The following is a 22,017-nucleotide window of genomic DNA, read 5'->3' on the forward strand; positions in this document are numbered from 1 at the left end:
GAAATTTAAGTTTACTTAAAATTTTTGAACAAGGCATTTTAAGTTGTTAGTTCTTCTTTATTGGGGTAGGTAGCAGAGCAGTACTATGAGAGGTGTAGAACAGGAAGAGGGCAGAATTGAGACCTGTCAAAGTTTTGGCCCAAGCGAGTGGGCATGGGGGCATAATTTGAGCTCGCCATCTCAGGTGCCAAAATGTTGTGGGCCGGCCCTGCTTCTCTGGGTTTTCTCCAGTTTTCCCACATCTTTCCTGAAATGTGGCACCCAGAACTGGACACAATACTTCAGTTGAGGTCTAATCAGCGTGGATTAGAGCAGAAGAATTACTACTTGCATCTTGCTTACAACACTCCTGGTAATACATCCCAGAATTGTGTGTGTGTGTTTTGTTTGTTTGTTTGTGTTACACTGTTGACTCATATTTAGCTTGTGGTCCACTGAGCCCTCCAGATCCCTTTCCACAGTACTCCTTCCTATGCAGTGATTTCCCATTTTGTATGTGTGCAACTGATTGTTCCTTCCTAAGTGGAGTACTTTGCATTTATCCTTACTGAATTTCATCCTATTTACTTCAGACTACTTCCCCAGTTTGTCCAGATCATTTTGAACGCGAATCCTATCCTCTAAAGCACTTGCAACCCCTTCTAGCTTGGTATCATCCGCAAACTTGATAAGTGTATTCTCTATGCCATTATCTAAATCATTGATGAAGATATTGAATGGAACCAGACCCAGAAACTGATTCCTGCAAGACCCCACTTGATATGCCCTTCCAGCTTGACTTTGAACCACTGATAACTACTCTCTGGGAATGGTTTCCCTACCAGTTATGCAGCTGCCTTATAGTAGCTCCATCTAGGTGGTATTTCCCATGAAATGGGAGGTTTGAAAATTGATCCCAATAATCAAGAGAACTAGAGAGTATTTTTAACTTTCTTAAAACACATTAAAATAGGTCTTTTTGTAAAGCATGTTGCAATATGAATACTAGATGTTGTGGTTTTATATTTGCTTTAATTTGGAATGACCTGAACAAATTAACTTCTGGCTTCATCACCCATCAGTGGCGTGGATTTCATTCCTTTGAAATAACAATTTATGATAAACAGTAACAATGTGTTTGTGCTATACAAGATGTAGACGTTATCCCTGCCCTAATCTTAAGGGTATGCAATAAAATACATATACACTGCAATAAAATACAATACACTGCAATAAAAGCCTCGCAGCTGACCTGGGTCAGCTGATTCAGGCTCTCAGGGCGAAGGGTGTTGGACTGTAAAAATTACAGTGGTTCCAGCCTGAGCCCGAACCTCTACACTGCAATTTTATAACCCCACAAGCCCGTGTCAGCTGACCTGGCTCTGAGACTTGGTGCATCGTGTCTTTTATCTCACTGTTGACATACCCTAAAAGGAAAAGATCAGACAAGAAATTTCAGGGAGATGAAAAGATGGTGGTAATTCAGAGCATAAATCATTATTTTCCATTTTGGATAAAAACGTCTTAGGACAAAGTTGTGTGGAAGTTTAGGTCTGCAATGAGGAAGTTCCCCATGTTTAATAGTAACAGGAATGTGCTTAATAGTCAAGACTATTTCCACAGTCCAACTTTGTTTTATAGAATTTAACTATTAGGTTTACAGTATTCTAATTGGCCGAATCCCCCAGCAAAACATACCAAGCAATTCTATAAAGTATAGAATTTTAAAAAACTTGTTTAAAGACAACTTCTCAAAAAATTAATCTGGCATCTGTACCATTTCCTACCATGCACATAGTGAAAGTAGACCAGCTTCTCTATTGATCCATGTGATCAGGGTCATAACAGGGTTTAATGCATTTGAAAACCTCCTCCAAAAAGTTCCCCATGTTACAAGCTATTAACGTGGACATAACTAAGCTGCTGAAAGCTCCCTTTGATCTACTGGGTATGTGAACTCAAGTTTCGTACATAGAAGATGATTTTCTTGGTGGCTGTGACTTCAGCTTGTTTCAGTCTCTAGTGACTTAATGACTTTACAATAAATTTGTCAAAACTAATTTGCTACAGATTTATCTTAAGGTATTTCCAAAGGTGGCTGTGGAGTTCCAGTGCAAGTAGTCAGAGCTGTATGCATGCCCATCCTGAGGAAGACCTTCCCCTCATGTTCTAAACCAGAATGGTGCTAGGCTTTTAACTGCAGTTGACTAAAGTTCTAAGGGAGGTTACTCAGATTTGTTTCACTTGGTGCTAATTGACTAACTTCTTAAAGAGTATCATGTCTAGAAGATGATCTGTCACTTCTTACTGCTACTGACTGGAAAGCTTGAAGGTCATGTTGATGCCCATTATGTGTGAATTCAGGAGATTTGCAAAGTAAATGGTTTTTTCAGCATATGTTTACCAAGCACTATTACTTAAATTCATTCTCCAGAGACAAAATTGTAATTGGCTAATTGGTCTTTCTTTTTAAAAAAACAAAAAATCCAATAGCCTACTTTCTCCACCAACTATTTTCTGTTTGAGTGCCCAGACTTTCCACCTTGTTAGAGTTCAGTTTATTTTAGGATGCTCTTTGATTTCTTTTGCCTGCTATTGCATTCTTTTGGGAAATATCTTATTCCTGTAAACACGTGTGTCTGAGTGTAAAATATGAAAAGTTATTGTGTACTATTCTAAGCATATTTATCTTTTCTGATTTTGTGTTTTGGCAAGATCTCTGCTTTGTTGTCTCCAAGATTAAGAATCCATTAAGACAAGTATCTTTGAAGAAAAGTGTATTCCTCAACATGATAGTAGCGGTACCAACCCTTAATAAATATGATATTATACAACTTCAAAAGGAGGAAGTGGGAGCTACAGATTAAAGCTCATTGTTGAGTGTCAAGAGTTCTGGGTTCTCTTCCCAGCTCTGCCAACAGGAAAAGGGAATAAAAACTATCCTGGTAAAAGGCACTTCTATACCAGGATAACTGCATCCACACTGGGATTTGTTTTGTATTTGTATAACTATAATGGTATAAAATAATATCCCTAACCAATATAGTTACACTATATTCAAAAATTGTGTGTAGACCAGGCTTAAGTCTTTACAGATGCTTACATAACTTCTAATGCTCAAGTTCAGTAGTCTTAAGATTTGTTACTGTTGAAATGGTGCTGCTAATTCTTGAAACCATATGTATAATAAAAAGAAATAAGGTTTAAATAAACATTTTTTAAACATAAAAAAGACAGGATATTCAGGTTTCAGAGTAACAGCCGTGTTAGTCTGTATTCGCAAAAAGAAAAGGAGTACTTGTGGCACCTTAGAGACTAACCAATTTATTTGAGCATGAGCTTTCGTGAGCTACAGCTCACTTCATCGGATGCATGCCGTGGAAACTGCAGCAGACTTTATTTATACACAGAGAATATGAAAAAATACCTCCTCCCACCCCACTGTCCTGGAACCCCGACCTGGGATATTCTATCTACTACCCAAGATCCATAAACCTGGAAATCCTGGGCACCCCATCATCTCAGGCATTGGCACCCTGACAGCAGGATTGTCTGGCTATGTAGACTCCCTCCTCAGGCCCTACGCTACCAGCACTCCCAGCTACCTTCGAGACACCACTGACTTCCTAAGGAAACTTCAATCCATCGATGATCTTCCTGATAACACCATCCTGGCCACTATGGATGTAGAAGCCCTTTACACCAACATTCCACACAAAGATGGACTACAAGCCGTCAGGAACACTATCCCCGATAATGTCACGGCTAACCTGGTGGCTGAACTTTGTGACTTTGTGCTTACCCATAACTATTTCACATTTGGGGACAATGTATACCTTCAGATCAGCGGCGCTGCTATGGGTACCCGCATGGCCCCACAGTATGCCAACATTTTTATGGCTGATTTAGAACAACGCTTCCTCAGCTCTCATCCCCTAAAGCCCCTACTCTACTTGCGCTATATTGATGACATCTTCATCATCTGGACCCATGGAAAAGAAGCCCTTGAGGAATTCCACCATGATTTCAACAATTTCCATCCCACCACCAACCTCAGCCTGGTCCAGTCCACACAAGAGATCCACTTCCTGGACACTACAGTGCTAATAAACAATGGTCACATAAACACCACCCTATACCGGAAACCTACTGACCGCTATTCCTACCTGCATGCCTCCAGCTTTCACCCTGACCACACCACACGATCCATCGTCTACAGCCAAGCTCTGCGATACAACCGCATTTGCTCCAACCCCTCAGACAGAGACAAACACCTACAAGATCTCTGTCAAGCTTTCTTACAACTACAATACCCACCTGCTGAAGTAAAGAAACAGATTGATAGAGCCAGAAGAGTTCCCAGAAGTTACCTACTACAGGACAGGCCTAACAAAGAAAATAACAGAACACCACTAGCCGTCACCTTCAGCCCCCAACTAAAACCCCTCCAACGCATTATTAAGGATCTACAACCTATCCTAAAGGATGACCCAACACTCTCACAAATCTTGGGAGACAGGCCAGTCCTTGCCTACAGACAGCCCCGCAACCTGAAGCAAATACTCACCAACAACCACATACCACACAACAGAACCACTAACCCAGGAACTTATCCTTGCAACAAAGCCCGTTGCCAATTGTGCCCACATATCTATTCAGGGGACACCATCACAGGGCCTAATAACATCAGCCACACTATCAGAGGCTCGTATATCTGCACATCCACCAATGTGATATATGCCATCATGTGCCAGCAATGCCCCTCTGCCATGTACATTGGTCAAACTGGACAGTCTCTATGTAAAAGAATAAATGGACACAAATCAGATGTCAAGAATTATAACATTCATAAACCAGTCGGAGAACACTTCAATCTCTCTGGTCACGCAATCACAGACATGAAGGTCACTATCTTAAAACAAAAAAACTTCAAATCCAGACTCCAGCGAGAAACTGCTGAATTGGAATTCATTTGCAAATTGGATACTATTAATTTAGGCTTAAATAGAGACTGGGAGTGGCTAAGTCATTATGCAAGGTAGCCTATTTCCTCTTGTTTTTTCCTACCCCCCCCCCCCCAGGATGTTCTGGTTTAACTTGGATTTAAACTTGGAGAGTGGTCAGTTTGGATGAGCTATTACCAGCAGGAGAGTGAGTTTGTGTGTGTATGGGGGTGGGGGGGATGTGAGAAAACCTGGATTTGTGCTGGAAATGGCCCACCTTAATTATGCACATTGTAGGGAGAATGGTCACTTTGGATGAGCTATTACCAGCAGGATAGTGAGTTTGTGTGTGTGGTTTTTGGGAGGGGGGTGAGGGGGTGAGAGAACCTGGATTTGTGCAGGAAATGGCCCACCTGATGATCACTTTAGATAAGCTATTACCAGCAGGACAGTGGGGTGGGAGGAGGTATTTTTTCATATTCTCTGTGTATAAATAAAGTCTGCTGCAGTTTCCACGGCATGCATCCGATGAAGTGAGCTGTAGCTCACGAAAGCTCATGCTCAAATAAATTGGTTAGTCTCTAAGGTGCCACAAGTACTCCTTTTCTTTTTACAGGATATTCAGTAATTCCCATAGAAATTGTAACTCTACCTTCTTGTACACATGCAATATGATGGTCTTGCAAATGCAATTTCTTGCCAGTTGTAGATTTTTGTAAGTGGGGAAATAATCCTTGAAACGCAGCTTTTTTTCATTAGTTTCACAGAATTATTTGAGATGCAGTTAAAATTGCAGTGCTTCAGTTTCCTTCATTTTTTGCTTCATGGAAACAATGGATAGCCTTAATGCAATATTGTCAACACATTCTACTTGTCTTCATCCTAGTTTTGCTTAACCAAATAAGCAACCTTTCACAACTGGCCCTAGAAATTTGTCCCACATTGTTAAACACTCAATTTAACTTGCAGTAATGTAAGATTTTAAAAACCCTACGTGTTCTTCAAGTTCTTAACTTTCATGCTTAAAGGATGTTTTAATGGCATTGAAGAGGGTGTGTGGCTAGGAAGGAACATTCCCTGTGTATAGGGGATGAGTGAATAAAGACATATTTCGGCATGGGTCACACTGAAATTATGCCACAGACAACCAAGTAAGGTTCAAAAGTCCCAACAAGGCTGCCAGTTTTCAAGCAAAGCAGAAAATAGTCTGGTGAATTGGTGTTATATAGAAAATTATATATAATAAACATAGTTGCCTTTTTGTAGCTTTACTATGCCATATACTGACTCATTTGTCCTTGGATGATATTTTCTTATACCATTCTTTTATTATGAATCTACTGGAATGTAAATACGTGGGTGGAGTGAGATTTTACTTTTTATAAATTCAATTTTTCACTTGGAAATAGGACATATAATTCCCACTTCCTCCATGTATCCCATTTGTTTTATGACATTTTTTACAAACTGTTTCATGGAATAAACTGTTAAACTTTGGTATAGCTTGTCTTACTGTTACAGCAGGTGGAGTGGGACAGCTCATTATTGGCAAAGGAATATAGATTTAGTAAAAATGTATCCTAGGCTGGTAGAAAGCTGTTGCCATCTAATACCGGTTCAGTCACCTCTGTGAAAGGAGTGGGTCATAGTGCATTTCCTAGTGCATATGTTAGCATACCAAAAAGTGTCACCACAATTAACATTTCTTAGCACTGTTGTTGGCAGTTCCAGTGGACACATCAAGGATTGATTGGGAATGGAGTCTGAAATACAGACTTGAATATAGAAGTGACCTCTTCAGTCTTAGATGAGGCATGTTGGTAGGACAATGTCGAGAAGCTCTATATAGAGAATTTCTGTCTCCAGAGCTTCCGAACTGGCACCTGTCATGAACACAAACTTCTCTACTCTATGTAAGAGGATAATTGGTCTTCATGCCCGCCCTTATTCTTTCTGAGAGACAGTAATGGTGACAGTAAATATAGTAACCCATGCAAAGTGAGATGATACTGAACTGCTCTTTATTAACTGCCTTTTTATAAGAAAAAAAACATTGTTAGCAAAATTATTGAATTACTTCAAAGGAAGCTCCATTAAAGTCATTAAAAACATCTTCATACTGCAAAGGATATAATATAGTACTCTATGTAACTGTTTTGTAATTGAGCACAGTTAGTACATTATCCAAATACGTTAATTTTATCATCTAGATATGACATCACAGTTAGTGATAATGACCATATCCTGAAATCTGAGACTAAAGGCTTCTGAGTCTGATGCTATGGACAGTACTATAATAATTACTGAGTTAACACAAAGCAGTTTCACGTTGGCTGGTAATAAATATTATGTGAAATGTCTTCTGCTGTCTCTTGTTACATGTCATCCAACTAACATGACCATGTTTCAGACTTAAATATGGGACATATGACCTCTCCCCCCACTTCCCTACCTCTTTGCTTTAAGAACAGGTTGTATTACCCTTTGGCATCCACATTATTGTGCATTATGTTGTGATAGCTGGGCCTACAAATATACCCTAATTGTAAGCTCAACCATAAAAAGTGAGTGAAAGTTCCTAAATTGTCACAATGTCCTGTTATATAAAATTGTTTTAAAAAGATGCAAGAAGATGATGAAAAGACTAAATTAATTTAAATAGAAAGTATTTTACTGATACCTTTAAGTACTGTGTTAAGGTTATGACCACTCCAGCCCATGTCAATTATCTTCTTCACTTCCCCCCCAAAAGCATAGTTATTACCGTCATTTATACCACAAAGGACTGTAAAACAAGGATTTTTCCCCTCCTAAATTCTCTCCAGCTAAAGCAAAAAGGAACAAGGGATATTAAAGGAATGCCTTATTTAATATGTTACATTTAAAATGCTTTAACTGTTTTTCTTTTCTTTTCTCTTTTATAAAAGGTTAAAAGGATTTTTTTAATGGTGTGTTAGCCATGGTACTAAAGCTGACATCTCTGTATTCCAAACCTTGTTAAAAACTGTTTAATGTTGGATAGTGATTGGGTTATATTAATAACTTTTTGATTCTTTAGACTCCTATTAATAAAACAGCTCTCATTTCCATTCTCTAGGCTATTAAAATAGTCCCTGCTCCCTTTTTAACATCTCTCTCAATGCTTATTCCCTAGCCACAGTTCCAAGTCTTACCTTATTTATTATTACTATACTCTCAGATTCCTCTGGCCTGCATTTTATGTTATTTTGGCTTTACTAGTTACATCATCCTCGAGACCCACACACTCACTCTTGGTGTTTACCTTTTTCTATTTTCCTACAACACAATGTGTGTATGGCTTGAAAAAGTGCCGGTTTCCCCTTCTGCTACAATATGTTCTTGTTTCTTTCCAAGGAGTCAGTTTATGCAGTATATGATTATTACCAAGTTAACAGGAAGCACTTTATTGTACTGGAAATGTGCTTGTGGTCCTCTGTCATGTACAACTTTGCTACTTTTAAATTCTTCTCATATTATCAATTACTGTCAGCTCAACTTCCCATCTATAATCCCTTTCCCATTTTACCATAGTCTTCTCATTCATGACCATGTTCCTTGTGCCCTTAAAGAAGGCTTAGAATCCTCAACTTCCTCTCTCCCACTTCCTTGTCATACAAACAATTCCTTGTTCAATTAAATTATATTGTATTTCTAGAGGTGGGTGAAGTGGTGGGCTCAGGAAGGGAGTCAGAAGTTGAAGTGGCCATGTTTGTTGTGGAAACATGAATGGGAAGTAACCTTTTAGAATACCTAGATCTGCATAATTGCTATACAATATTTATGCAGATCTCTGTACTCCAAGTTGTCCATCAGAATTCAGGGATTTGCACGCTGGCCAGAAACTGAGAAATAACTCTGCAGTCATTATGCAAATCATGCACTACCAAAGGTCAGGGAATTGCATAAGTGAGAAATAAATGTTCAGTTATGGTTTTGCCGTTGTATAACATCCTTACTGTTTGACATGGGTGAGTCTGTGCCAGTATAATTCCTGGTAAATAGGCTCTTCACGTCTCAAAATAGCAAAATTTTTATGCATGCTGTACTTGTAGGTGTATATATAAATTACACTTTATAATAGCTATTAAACCTCTGATGTTCAGCCAATCATGTATAAACAGGACAATAGTGCCCACACTAATTGTTTACATAGTGGATACCTCCTACTGGGAAACTAATTGCTAATGTTATTTCAGCTGCACATTTTTGAAAAACTTTTTATTATATTACCAAAATATGGTGCTCTTGAATTATATCTGTTCATATTGTAGGCTGTCTCATTTACAGTGTACCTGAGACTGCCACTCATCTTTGTTTTGCATGTTGAAGCTATTCATAATATGGTTTATGAAAATAGGGCCCCATATTTGGCACCACGGGCAGTGCATTTTGGGGGAGTGGTTGTCATCCTCTGGTGGCTAAAATCTCTTGACACTTCTGTCAGGGTTCCCTCCCCACTCTGAACTCTAAGGTACAGTTGTGGGGACCTGCATGAAAGACCCCCTAAGCTTATTTTTACCAGCTTAGGTTAAAACTTCCCCAAGGCACACATTTTTGGTACGCTGCCACCACCAAGTGATTTAACCAAGAATTAGGGAAAGGACCACTTGGAGTTCCTATTTCCCCAAAATATCACCCCAAGCCTTATACCCCCTTACCTGCGGAGGCTTGAGAATAATATCCTAACTAATTGGTTAGAAAGTGATCACAGACCCAAACCCTTGGGTCTTAGGACAATAGAGAAATTAATTAGGTTTTTAAAAGAAGGATTTTATTTGTTTAAAAAAAGGTAAAAGAATCACCTCTGTAAAATCAGGATGGAAAATAACCTTTCAGGCTAACAAAAGATTCACAAACACAGAGGAACTTCTTCTGGGCTTAGTTCAAAGTTACAAAAAACAGGAATGAACCTCCCTCTAGCAAAGGGAAAATTCACAAGCTAAAACAAAAGATAATCTAACACACTTTGCTTGGCTTTACTTACTATTTTTGTAATATTAGAGACTGGTTCAGGATTGGTTTATAAGAGAAGGATTTTTTCAACTGATACTTTTTTGCTTCCCAAGAGAACACACTCAAAACAAAGCCACCCCTCCCCCCCAAGATTTGAAAGTATTTTTCCCCCCATTGGTCCTTTTGGTCAGGTGCCAACCAGGTTATTTGAGCTTCTTAACCCCTTGCAGGTAAGGAGGAATTCTCGGCTACCCTTAGCTATATGGTTATGACAACTTCCACCACAGTATTTTTTCTAATTTCATAAGCAGTAATAACCGCACAGAAATGTCGTACTTGTGATCTTATTGATTACAGTAAGTAGATGATTTTCATTTTCCTGTTGATGCATTGCTGCCTTCGCACAGAAATAATTTCAAAACTGTTTAGCTTTTAAGTGTTTTCTCTCCATTAGTGTTTGTAAACTACATTTTGGGCAAAGCCTGTTGGAAGCTCTCTGCATTCAGATTTGCTGAGTCACACTTAATATTACTCTGGTAGTATGGATTTCAGATAGCTGAGCCATTCCTTCTAGTGAAGTCTGCAATGGCCTGGACTTTGTGCTGTAAACAAGGCAGGATACCATATAATTTTTATCTCAAATTGCACATTCTTGTTTTGTATCATGTGTAACAGTGACATTGCTGAAGGAAATATAGAAAGTACATTTTGACTCCCAAATTCCCTGGTCTGATGACGTTTTAGCACTTTTTAAAAATTAACTTGAATATAAATATTGAATAGAATTGTCCAAAGGGATTTTCAAATAAATGTTTATATTTTATGACCAACTTCTATCACAACTATGTATTTTATAAAATGAGGAAATTGGTCTTATTTCTTTCTTTTACTGGTTAAATGGGAAAAGTGCATATGGTTTTCTATTTAAATCTATTGTGTGTTGTGATTTTTATTAATTTGGGATTTAAAAAAAACTCAGGCCCTTCAGGGTGGGTTTTTAATCATGTTTGTATTATCATAGCATTTCAGTGTTTGTTTTACCCATTTCTGGCCTCAGTCAGCTGTCCCACCTAGATAAGTACTCGCCTACTGCATTTTCTTTTATAGCTTAATTTTAATTGTTTATATTAGTAACCCATGAGTTCCTTAATATCATAATCCACTTTCTATGATGTTTGCATGAATAATTTTTTGCATGGCAGCCTCAGGTTCTGTTCAGATTATTTTAGATCAATTAGTTTGGGGGTATTTTACCTCTCATAAAAGGACTCATTTATTTTTGGGTTATTTTAATCTATTTGAAAAGCTCTTTACTGTAACACTCACTTGCACACATGAAGCTTATTTGTTACCATTTTGTTGTCATTCAGTTTATTTTTCCTAAATAATTAAACAACATTTTGAATAAAAATTTATCTACAGTGTAGTTCCTCAGTTTCTCTGTGTCATTTCATTTTTTCTTTATGCATTTTGTTGGTCAGCCTATCAGAAAATCTGAGCATTGTGGTCACCAAATACCTGTCTTTAGGTCATTTTATAAAGGTCTTTTCTGAGAAATTTAGGGATATTTATTTGTGTGTGTGTGTGTGTGTGTGTGTGTGTGTGTACACACTATAATATATAAATATTTTCCTGTCTTTAGTGGTATAAATATGACATCCACCTTCCCATATAGTAAATGCGTAAATAAATAAGATAGTAACACTAGTAGGGCCAGTGTAGCAACACTGCATAACCTGACAGGAGAGAGGGGGTGTCTTTCAATTGTGTTAGCTTACGGCTACAAGATGGTGAGCTAATACCACTTCAGACATATTAGCCTGCATCTTAACAGTGCTTTTCAAACATGCCAAGTTATCATGATTGGGAAAATGCGCCCATTTTGCTTGTTGAGACATGCCCACTTATTGATGTTGCTTGTGTAAGGAATGTAATCTTGGACCATGGTCTGGCCGAGACAATAGAAGAAATTAGAAATTAAGCAATTTTAGTGCAGTAGCCTGGTACTTGGAGGAAAATAAACAGTCTGAAATGAAAATGTGTATTAAAAATTAAGTATAAATTTCAATTGCATTCGTAATTATGGCGTTCTTGGTAGTAATGGTATAATTGTCTCTGTCATGTTCCATTATAACCCAATTTCCACACATACATACTCCATAATAATTTTCCTTTGAAGTGGCGATAAAATATAGAATTGGGAGAGGAAGAAGGAAAATACAAGGAAAATCACTCATGTTTTTGGTATTTGTACTCACCAATAACTTAGAGATGAATCAAAAAATTCTCAACTTATTTTGTGGATAAAGTACTTTTTGAGGAAGTTTGTTTCATATTTGGAAGGAATAAGTGATAAACAATTGAAAATTGGTTGTGAGCATACTCAGCGTGTAGCTGCTACAATTTTTGAAGTCTAATGAAACCTGTTTTCCATTGTGATCTCACAATACATATTTTGTTGGCCTGGCCTGGCCAGGGACTGTTACACTCCTTCTGCTACTGGGACAATTTGCAGGAACATGATTGTAAATGTCCCAAAAGCTGAGGAGGGGAACAAGCAAAATCTCCAGAAAGTCTGATTTAACATTAAGGTAAAAGACAAACCCAAAATTCAGTTATAGAAAATTAATATCTTGCTGGTTGAAGGGGATTTGAACTTTTTTTTTGTTTTTGCTACCTTTGTAATGGGTTGTACATCCTAACTTTTGCATTTTAAAAACAACCTTTTGCCATTAGGAAAAATACAACCAGTTATATGCTTTGCTACTCTGTTAACCCAGCCTTGCAAAAAACTTTCTCCAGCAGCAGAGGTTTGAACTATGAATGATTCATCAATATGAAAACTGGGACCCATAAATCACCACTGGTGCAGCATAACTGTATTGAAGCAACAGCAGTGATGGATTCTGTAGTTTAGAAAAGACTCGGGTGGATTTTTATCACCATGTTGTCAAACCTTGCTCATAGTATAGAGGCAGCCTAAATGTTAACAGTAAGCATAACTGTCTTTCATTTTTTTTACCTGGATCCTACAATATCATTTATACTTCGGTATTTTGGCTATTTTTTGTTCTAAATTCATTCAAAGAGATGAAGAAATGGTACATGTAGTTTGAAGATGACCCCCTTCCCATCAACCAAAAAATCTATCAAGAGAATGATGCAGCTCCCCTCCAGTAGGATGATGACCTTGAATGAGGCCTCCACCTCAGATAAGTAATAACAGGAAGGGTGGAAGTTTCCCCTCAAAGCAGCCTCTCCCCCCACCCCCCAAACTCTTACCTTAAAGAATTGGTCAAGCCAGTATGCTGCCAGGCCTAGCGCTAGTCCATCTTCCTACCAAATGTTGCACCAGGAAATTCCAGTTCCAAGCCTAACAATCCCCAACGATGCAGTTACAGATAATGAATGGTATTAGGAGCGCTCCGCCTTCTGTACTTCTCATGAATAAGCTCCATCCTGTCCACAATACCAAATAGAAGTGGCAGAGCAATTGTCTGCCATATACCTAGAATTTTTTGGCTTCTATTACAGGTTGACCTTTCTTCCCAGGGATGGGAAATTTGTGATCCAAGGCCACCTGCATTGTAAATATTTTGGAAGGGCACAGATATGTTCTGTTGGGATGAGTTCTCAGTGTAGTTTCGAAATACAATGCTCCAAACTATTCTATGATACATAAAAATTTCAGAAAGCAAATGTAAATGCATTTAGCCATTTCAGTTTATATCATATACTGGATGTGTGACTTCATTTTGCAATATGCAGATATCAGAACATAAACAGTTTTACAATTTTTCAAATTTATTCATAAAAAACGCCAAGTTGTATATTGTAGCCATTCAAATCAATATGAACAGGTTTGGATGACATACTAATTATTGAATTTATATCACTTTGGTGGAAAATTTAGCTTTTTTTGTAGAATGGCTAATTGTTTAAATCCCTTGATGTTTAAATATAGTTTTTCAAAACTATAATTGTTTTTTTTCTGCACAATTACTCCCTTTAATTAAAATTACTATAGTTTATGTGCATTACCTCTTCCAACACCTATGAAGGATTTGTGTGGCGTCATAATTTTAAAATATTCTTTGCTATCTGGAATAATGTTGCATAGCATATGTGCTTAAAATTTTGTCTTGGCTGTGTCATCTTAAAGATATTTTTTAGGGTTGTTTGAAATGTCAGAACTTCATTCTCAAAAAAAAAGAAAAGCGGCGGGGAAGGTGCAATGGGAAAAGACATAAAAATCTACATTTTCCTTATTTCTGAATCTAAATCTAATTGCTGTTCTATGACAAAAGTACCAACAATTCTCTTCTGTGTTTACATGCAGCCAGGAGCTATGGGCGGAGAAGAGGTAAATAAAATAAAATAAAAATGTGTTAAAGGTTTTGCCTGCCAAATTATGGGTGTGAGAGAAACATATTTAGTGCTGTTCATGTTAACAATATATCGTCAATTTTTCAATCTCTTTGGTTCATCAGTTGCCATAAATATCTCAAATGATATTTTTTTACTTTGTTTTTCAAAATATATCTCTTAATTCTCATAATTTAAAACAGTAAATGATGATTTCTAGTCAGTAGTTTCCAGTTTATTGCTTAAAAATGATTCTTATGTTGTTTGTGTTCTGTGATTGATATGCTGCTTTTAATATTGTTTAGTGCTCCAGAGGGGGAAATAAGTTTACATTTTCAAAAAATACAATGAAAATTTGATGGTAACTGGTTCATTGATAAGCTTCAAAAGGAACACTTTTTTCTGCATAAATGAGATGTTTTAAACAAATGAAGGAAAACTTGATAAATTTAACACTTGTATTGCATCTCAACATTCAGGAAACTTTTCTACCTTGAAACTGAAAATAATAATTTGCAAAGATAGTACATCATCTGTCTTAAAGTGCTGCTACATATTTATTCTTGGTGGACAACATCAAGCTTGTTAACCACCCAACTCTGCCCCCTCCCCCGAACCGTACCTTTAATTTACCCTGTATGTAGATACACACAGTGCTGTTGTGCCATGAGATGTATTACATTGTAACTATCTTGTGCCTTCTATAAAAGCTATTGCTGTGTTTCTAGTATAAAGCTTTTTTAAAAATCAACTAAAGAGACGCTCTTAAATTTATGTGAGCTTATAATTGAATTATCCTATTTTTTTGTGTCTTGATGAATTGCTAATTCAAACCCTACACATGTGGTATAAGAGAAGACCAGATACATGAGTCAAATGACAATGGTACACATAGTAATTTGAGTGAGAGCTGACAACTTCAGTATTTGTAGATTCTTGAAATAAGAACACTGCTATTGGACAATGACTTTTAACTTTAAGTGAATTTAAAAGTCATGAAAATGAGCAATTAATATCAATGGTACTAGCCAACATTAATGAAATTAGACCACTGGTAAGGAACTGTAATTCTGAGGCTTGAAGCATGGATTTATTCCAGTTCCAGGCTTTGAACCTCCTTTTTTTACTTAGTTAAACTTTCAGAAACTTGAATGAGCTTTTTAAAACCATTTTTTCTCTTTATTTAGAAAATCTTTTAAGGGAAAATATAGATTTAAAAGAAATCGACAACAGCAATTAAAATATTTTTCTTTCTAACTGGCTTATTGACTATAAAATACAATGCTGCAGATTGTAGATTTTGGCACCTATAACATGCAAATACTATCTGCTGTGAATACTGTAACATTATTTTATATTTATTTTTGATTGCATGGCACTGAAATAATTTAAAAATGCAATTTAGTTGTCTAGGCAGTGAAATATATCATTGACTATATCATGGTGGAGTATTTTATTGGGTGCAATCTGGAGTTTTGCATCACATTGTGAAAGAAAATTGAAGACTTAGGTGGACAGATCAGTATGTTGGTAGAGGCTAGACAGGTATGTAGATTGCATGAGCTTGTGATTTGAAATTATGTAGGGAGACCGTCTTGGCCATAGAATTTGATTACAATTAAAGATGGAATTTTTAGTAGGTTTTAATAACTAAGTGTCCATCTTGCATTTTTAAATGTAATATCTTGGCCCCCCAGGGGAAAAATCTCTAGTTAGGTGGGTAATACATCAACATGATAAACCCTTCAGTGCATTCATTCACTGCCACAGTACTCCTAGTCCGTTATATCATGTTACTGAAGCAACCATTAAAAGAAAAGGAGTACTAGTGGCACCTTAGAGACTAACCAGTTTATTTGAGCATAAGCTTTCGTGAGCTACAGCTCACTTCATCGGATAATGAATATAGTCATAAAACAAGGGTATGGAACAGTGGGCCCCATCTATGCATGTGAGCACTGGGAATGCAGAAGAAAGTTTATCTTTTAAAATTGTGGAGCCCCCTCCAAAAATTATAGCAATTAAAACTTTAAAAAAAGGTCACTTTGATACCATTAACCACTCTTGTATCTTCAGGTAGAAATTCCAATTTACATGTCTTATTGAGTGAGTGAAACTCCTAGAATGTGGCACTAACTATGGTGACTGTGTGACGGGGTATACAATTAAAGCACTATGAAACTTACAGTAAAGGCAAAAAACAAAAAAAAACCCAGACCCCAGTTCTAACAGTTGTGACTCCCAATATCCTTTCTTTACCTAAAAGATCTGTCTTCATCCCATCTCAGTTTCTTCCTGTGTGAAATACTTATATCTACAGGAATTGGTGGAGTAAAGAACTATTTATTTTTGTTAGTCTTGCTCTTTTGATTTCTCTTGAAATGTGCCTCCATTTTTTCTGTCTTAGTCAACTGCCATATAAAACTAGAAATCACCACATTATATTATATGTTTGCTTTTTCAGAACTATGAATTCATATATCTGGGAAATTGCTTTAAGCATTGAGCTGTCTTATACATATAAAACTTTTCTGGAGAGGCTATTTCATTTATATATAAAATTTATATATAAAATATATAGATAAAAGGTTTTAATGAACCCTCCCAAAATTATAGCAATTAAAACATTCTTAAGTTTCTGATTTATTATTAGAGAGACAAGGTGGGTAAGGTAATATCTTTTACTGGACCAAGTTCCGCTGGTGAAAGAGACAAGCTTTGAGCTATACAGTGTTCTTCATGTCTGGGAAAGGTACTCAGTGTCACAGCTAAATACAGTAGAATCTTAGTTACAAACACCAGAGTTACGAGCTGACTGGTTAACAACACACCTCATTTGGAACCGGAAGTAAACAATCAGGCAGCTGCAGAGGTGCACAAAAAAACAAAAGCAAATACGGTACTGTGTTAAACGTAAACTACTAAAAACTAAGGAGAAATTTAAAAAAAAAAAGATTTGACAAGGTAAGGAAACTGTTTCTGTACTTGTTTTATTTAAATTTAAGATGGTTAAAAGCAGCATTTTTCTTCTGCATAGTAAAGTTTCAAAACTGTATTAAGTCAATATTCAGTTATAAACTTTTAAAAGAGCAATCATAATGTTTTGTTCCTAGTTACAACCTCCCTTCCCGAGGTGTTCATAACTTTGAGGTTCTACTGTACAAGGTTGAACAGCTTGTTTAGCATAAGGAGTTCACCTTGAATGGTCTCTTACAATATGTTAAGTAAGCAGTTAATACCTATTCGGTCTAGGAGAAAGGAGGGTTAGTGGCTTACAAAGTGTTTGTAATGAGCCATAAATCCAGTATTGTTGTTAAGGCTCATCTTTCTAAGGGGTTGTGCAGGTTTCCTTTGAGGATGAGGACAGGTATGTCAGATATAGAGTGATCATTTTTGAAAAGTGTTTGCCTATAGGTGTTAGTGTTTTTGTCTTAATTTTCTGTTTGAGTTAATTCGAGAGCATTGTGATTGTCTCGTTTCACCCACATAGTTATTGGGACATTTAGTGCACTGAATGAGGTACTCTACATTTTGTGACAGGCATGTGAGGTGTAAACTGCCCACTTCACATGGAAGAGACCGTTCAAACATATTAACTTCTTATGCTAAACAATCTGTTCCACCTTGTACTTAGCTGTGACAGATTACGCAGAGCTCTTGTTCCAGTCTGGGAAAGGTAAACTCAAAAGTTTCTCTCTCTCACCAGCTGAAACTGGGCTAATAAAAGATACTGCTTTTCCAACCTTGTCTCTCTCCTATCCTGGGACCAACACAGCAAACAGTGGAAGATATCCTTTATTTTTGGTTAACATTTTATGTTTTGGCAGCTCCTAGAGACCAATGAGGTCAGGGCCTTGTGCTAAGTGCTACATCAACATATAGTAAATGACGACAATTTCTTAAGTTTCTGGTCTATGATGGCAATTCCTTCTGCCACCATGACTATTTAGGTTTTTTAGTCTCTCTAATGAGAGACTTTGTCAAAGGTCTTTTGGAAACCTAAATAAATTAGGTCAACTGTTTCTCCTTCGTCCAGTATTTTATATGACTGGTCAAAGAACTCCAATGGATTAGTGAGATATGATTTTTCTTTGCAGAAGACATGCTGGTTATACTGTGTCATGTCATGATCTCCAGGGTGTCTTTTAATTCTATTTTTAATTATCGTTGCAACCAATTTACCAGGTACAGAAGTAAGGTTTATTGGTCTGTAAGTTTCTGGATCATCCCTAGTGCCTTCTTAAAATATAGGCTCAACGTTTGCTAATCTTCAGTTATCTATGATAGTAGCTGATGCCCTGTGTTTGCTACTAAGTAAGTCACTTTATTCTTGAGTTCCTTCAGAACTCTTGGATGTATTATCTGGATCAGGTGACTTATTGCTTTTTAGTTTTTACTAGTTCCAGAACCTCTTCTTCTGACACCTCAATCTCTGTTACTGCCTCATTATTGTCCAAAAATAGTAGATTGGGATAGGCATCTCCTCAAAATTGTTTGATGAAGACAATTTCAAGGAAATAATTTAGTTTCCCAGCATTATCCTTCTCTTCCTCAATTTCTCCTTTTTATCTATCCCATGGTGTCCAGCATCCAGTTGTTTGCCAGGATTTCTGCTTCTGATATACTTTCTTGTTTTTAGATATTTAGTTATTTGCTCTTGAAATTGCATGTTAAGCCTCCAAATTTCCTATACACATCACACAATTGCAACTAAATCCTGTGTGTTACTTCAGGCTAAGTCAAGAATAACCTTTCCTGTTGTGTGCTCTAAATCTATCAATTCCATGAAACAGTTGTTGAAGGTTTTGAAAAATTGCTTCTCTAAACCTTGTCTCACTGTGACATTTGATTATTACTATTATATTTGACTATATATGGGTAAAGTCCCCATTATCATTTTATTAGACTTTGCCTCTTTGATCTCTATCAACATTATGCCCTCAGTATCTTTTTTGCTCCTCTGAAAGCTGTTAATATAACCCTACTAGGATATTTGTCATCTTAAAACTTGGGATTTTTATCACCAGTTAGAATATTTATCTTATTAGAGTGTATGCAATCTTTTAGGTTCAGCACTACTGCTCCTCTACCTTCTTGACCTAATCTGTCCTTTCTGTATAGTTAGTAGCCAGGTATTGCAGTATCTCATTGACATTTGCGCTTTCACCATGTTTCAGTGATGCCTGTTATGGCAAGGTCTCTTTTCATTGCCTGACATTCTAGTTCATCTGTTTTTGCTTTTAAGCATCTCATTTGTATGTAAACATCTATAGTTTTTATTTTTGACTAAGTGCCTATTTTTTTATTTAATTTTTTAGTATGAAACCTTGTTAATTTAACAGAAATTACCTCTGATCTTAACCTGTCCCTGCCCAATTTCTAGCCTATCCTTTACCGCTAGATACAAGGGATATCTTTGTGCTGTTTGACATCTTTTACCTGACTTGAGTGCTCCTCAGCACCTATTGGCTTTCTGTTAAGCTCCCTAAGTTCCTGTTTTCCTCCGTCCTATACCTCCCTACTTCATTAATAACAATATGTACCATAACCACCAACTCCTACCTAGCACTATCTGGAAGTCTGTTTAGATGTCTCATGAGATCCAACATCTTTGCACCCAATAAAGAAGTTAATGAGTCTTTCTTCTGGTTGCTGCATACCCAGCTATCTATATTTATAATAATCAAATCCTCTACAATATGTGTTCATCTTCCCATTACAAATCAATCCCCTGGAGCAACTGACTCACTGTGTGTGAGGGAAAATTCAGCCACATCAGAGTTTGAACATGGGTCCCATCTAAGTGAGGGAGTCCTTCCATTCCATCTAAGTCTCTCCCCATCATGAGACTGGCTTCTTCAGCTGCTCAGGGAAATCAGTTCAAAAGTGGGCAAGTTCTATGATGTTCCTTATATGTAGATCCTGCATCCCTCTGCTCCTCCACTTCTGCAACTCTGGACTGCAGATATGCTGTACTTTTGGCTATGAGAGTCATGAGCTGTTTACATTAGGAGGGCACAAGCCAAGTAGTTATTTGGCACTCATTCTTTGCAGTAAACTGGGTAGTACCCACCCTGAATATTCTGCTGCTGGGCTACTACTCTCATGGTCAAACTGGGTGTTAACTGTGGGTAATAGCTTGAGCTAAGTGTAACTTTTCTTCAAGTAGAGAATAAGGTTTTTTGTTTGGTTGTTTTTTAGTGATTTATCTAAGTATTTGAACAAGGACTTTTAAAATATTTTAGCCTGCTAACAAATTAAGCTTCTTGCTACACCACCTTACCCAATTTCCACTCAGTTCAAACTCCCCTGTGCTCACTTTGACATTTGCCTCTCTGTTGTTAGAAAATACGTTGTGGGGAACCGTTCGGCAGTGAAGTAGCCTAATGATCTTGTGTATCTCTTGTAGCATTAATTTATAAGAATCAGTGAAAATATTTTTTGTTGAAAACTTCACAGTAAAGAGTTTTGAGAGGGTCTGTCTTAAATTTAAATCTCACTCACAAGCTCTCTGAATAACAGTGCTAGACAGTATAAGCAGATTATTTTCCTTGCTTTCATTTGTTAGCCAGCTGTAGTTAATGGTTTCCATATTTACAGCTGAAACATTTATCTCAAGTTAGAAGAAATACCTATTTTATACTTAAAGGTTATCCAACTGTAGCTTTGGGAAAATGTAAACACCTATAATAAACACTTGCTTGAATGCTGGCTATTGGCAACAGTGGAATGTCTTTAATAGAAGAGTCTGTTTTTTAAGATCGTGAGCTAGTTATAATTGAGAATTTTTGTTGCACATTTATTTTTGTAATTTGACTAAATAGGTAAAGAAAGGGAGAGTGGGATTAAAAACTTAACTGCTTTAGCAATGCGCTTATAATTACACTGAAACATGTTTTACCTACCTACGTGAAAACCGACCTATCACTTCATTTTATTACAAAACAAAGGCAACTGTAATCTTGCACACATTCAGTAGCTGATTTTATAATCTAGATAGTGATGGACACCAGCATACGAGATGGCTGAGCTCTTACAGCTTATCCTGTAAACATGACCACATATATTGTTTCCTACCACCAGCAGCGCTACTGAAGACAGTAGTACTGATGGTGGTGGTAGACCATGTGTGGTACCATTTGCAATATCTGGCCTTTAGTGTAAACTGCTAATTCTGTTGAAGTAAAACATAACTTAAAAAAAAAAGGCAGATTTAAGTAGGCCTTGTTCTTAAAGGAACATTTATTTCTCCAGAAAATTTTAACTCTAGAAACTCCCAAATCTGTTACAGGTCGGTCTTCACTCTTTCCTTTTGAAGATGGCTTCCTAGACGACAGTCATGGTGATCAGTCTTTATCATCGGGTCTCAGCTCTCCAACTCGCTGTCAGAACGGTGAAAGAGTGGAACGCTATTCTAGAAAGGTGTTTGTTGGAGGTCTGCCTCCTGACATTGATGAAGGTACTGTGACTCCGTGATGTCTACAATTGGTGGGGGTGGGAGTTGGTTTTCTTTTATAAAAATCCTGACTTTTCCTGGTTATGTGGCTGGTAGTGTGTTGTGATATTACAAAGGCAACTTGAGTTTGGGAATCTGCTTGGAATTCTTGCAGATTGCTCTAGGTCTGGCAGCCTCTGTGGAGGAGTGATGGATTGATATGCCCTAGTAAGCATGTAACCTCCACAGGAATGGCATGTTCCTATGTGCAGAAAGTGTCTACGTACATAAAGTGAAGAAATTGATGGAAATACAGGGTTA

General features: G+C 37.1%; 1 protein-coding gene across 10 annotated transcripts in view; it reads left to right on the plus strand.

Annotated features, from left to right (window-relative positions):
* CPEB3 (cytoplasmic polyadenylation element binding protein 3) overlaps positions 1 to 22,017 on the plus strand; it is a 189,742-nt gene that overhangs the window by 100,467 nt on the left and 67,258 nt on the right. For 7 of the 10 annotated variants that reach the window (XM_073353901.1, XM_073353906.1, XM_073353908.1 and 4 more), the window contains exons 5-6: positions 14,236 to 14,259; positions 21,553 to 21,720. The exons of 1 other annotated variant lie outside the window; for it this stretch is intronic. In XM_073353901.1, coding sequence (XP_073210002.1) covers positions 14,236 to 14,259; positions 21,553 to 21,720 — 192 coding nt within the window. The remainder of the gene's footprint in view (positions 1 to 14,235; positions 14,260 to 21,552; positions 21,721 to 22,017) is intronic. 2 more of the 10 variants (XM_073353907.1, XM_073353910.1) reach the window with 1 other exon arrangement.

Source organism: Lepidochelys kempii, chromosome 7 (genome assembly GCF_965140265.1).
Source record: "Lepidochelys kempii isolate rLepKem1 chromosome 7, rLepKem1.hap2, whole genome shotgun sequence".
Lineage (NCBI taxonomy): Eukaryota > Metazoa > Chordata > Testudines > Cheloniidae > Lepidochelys > Lepidochelys kempii.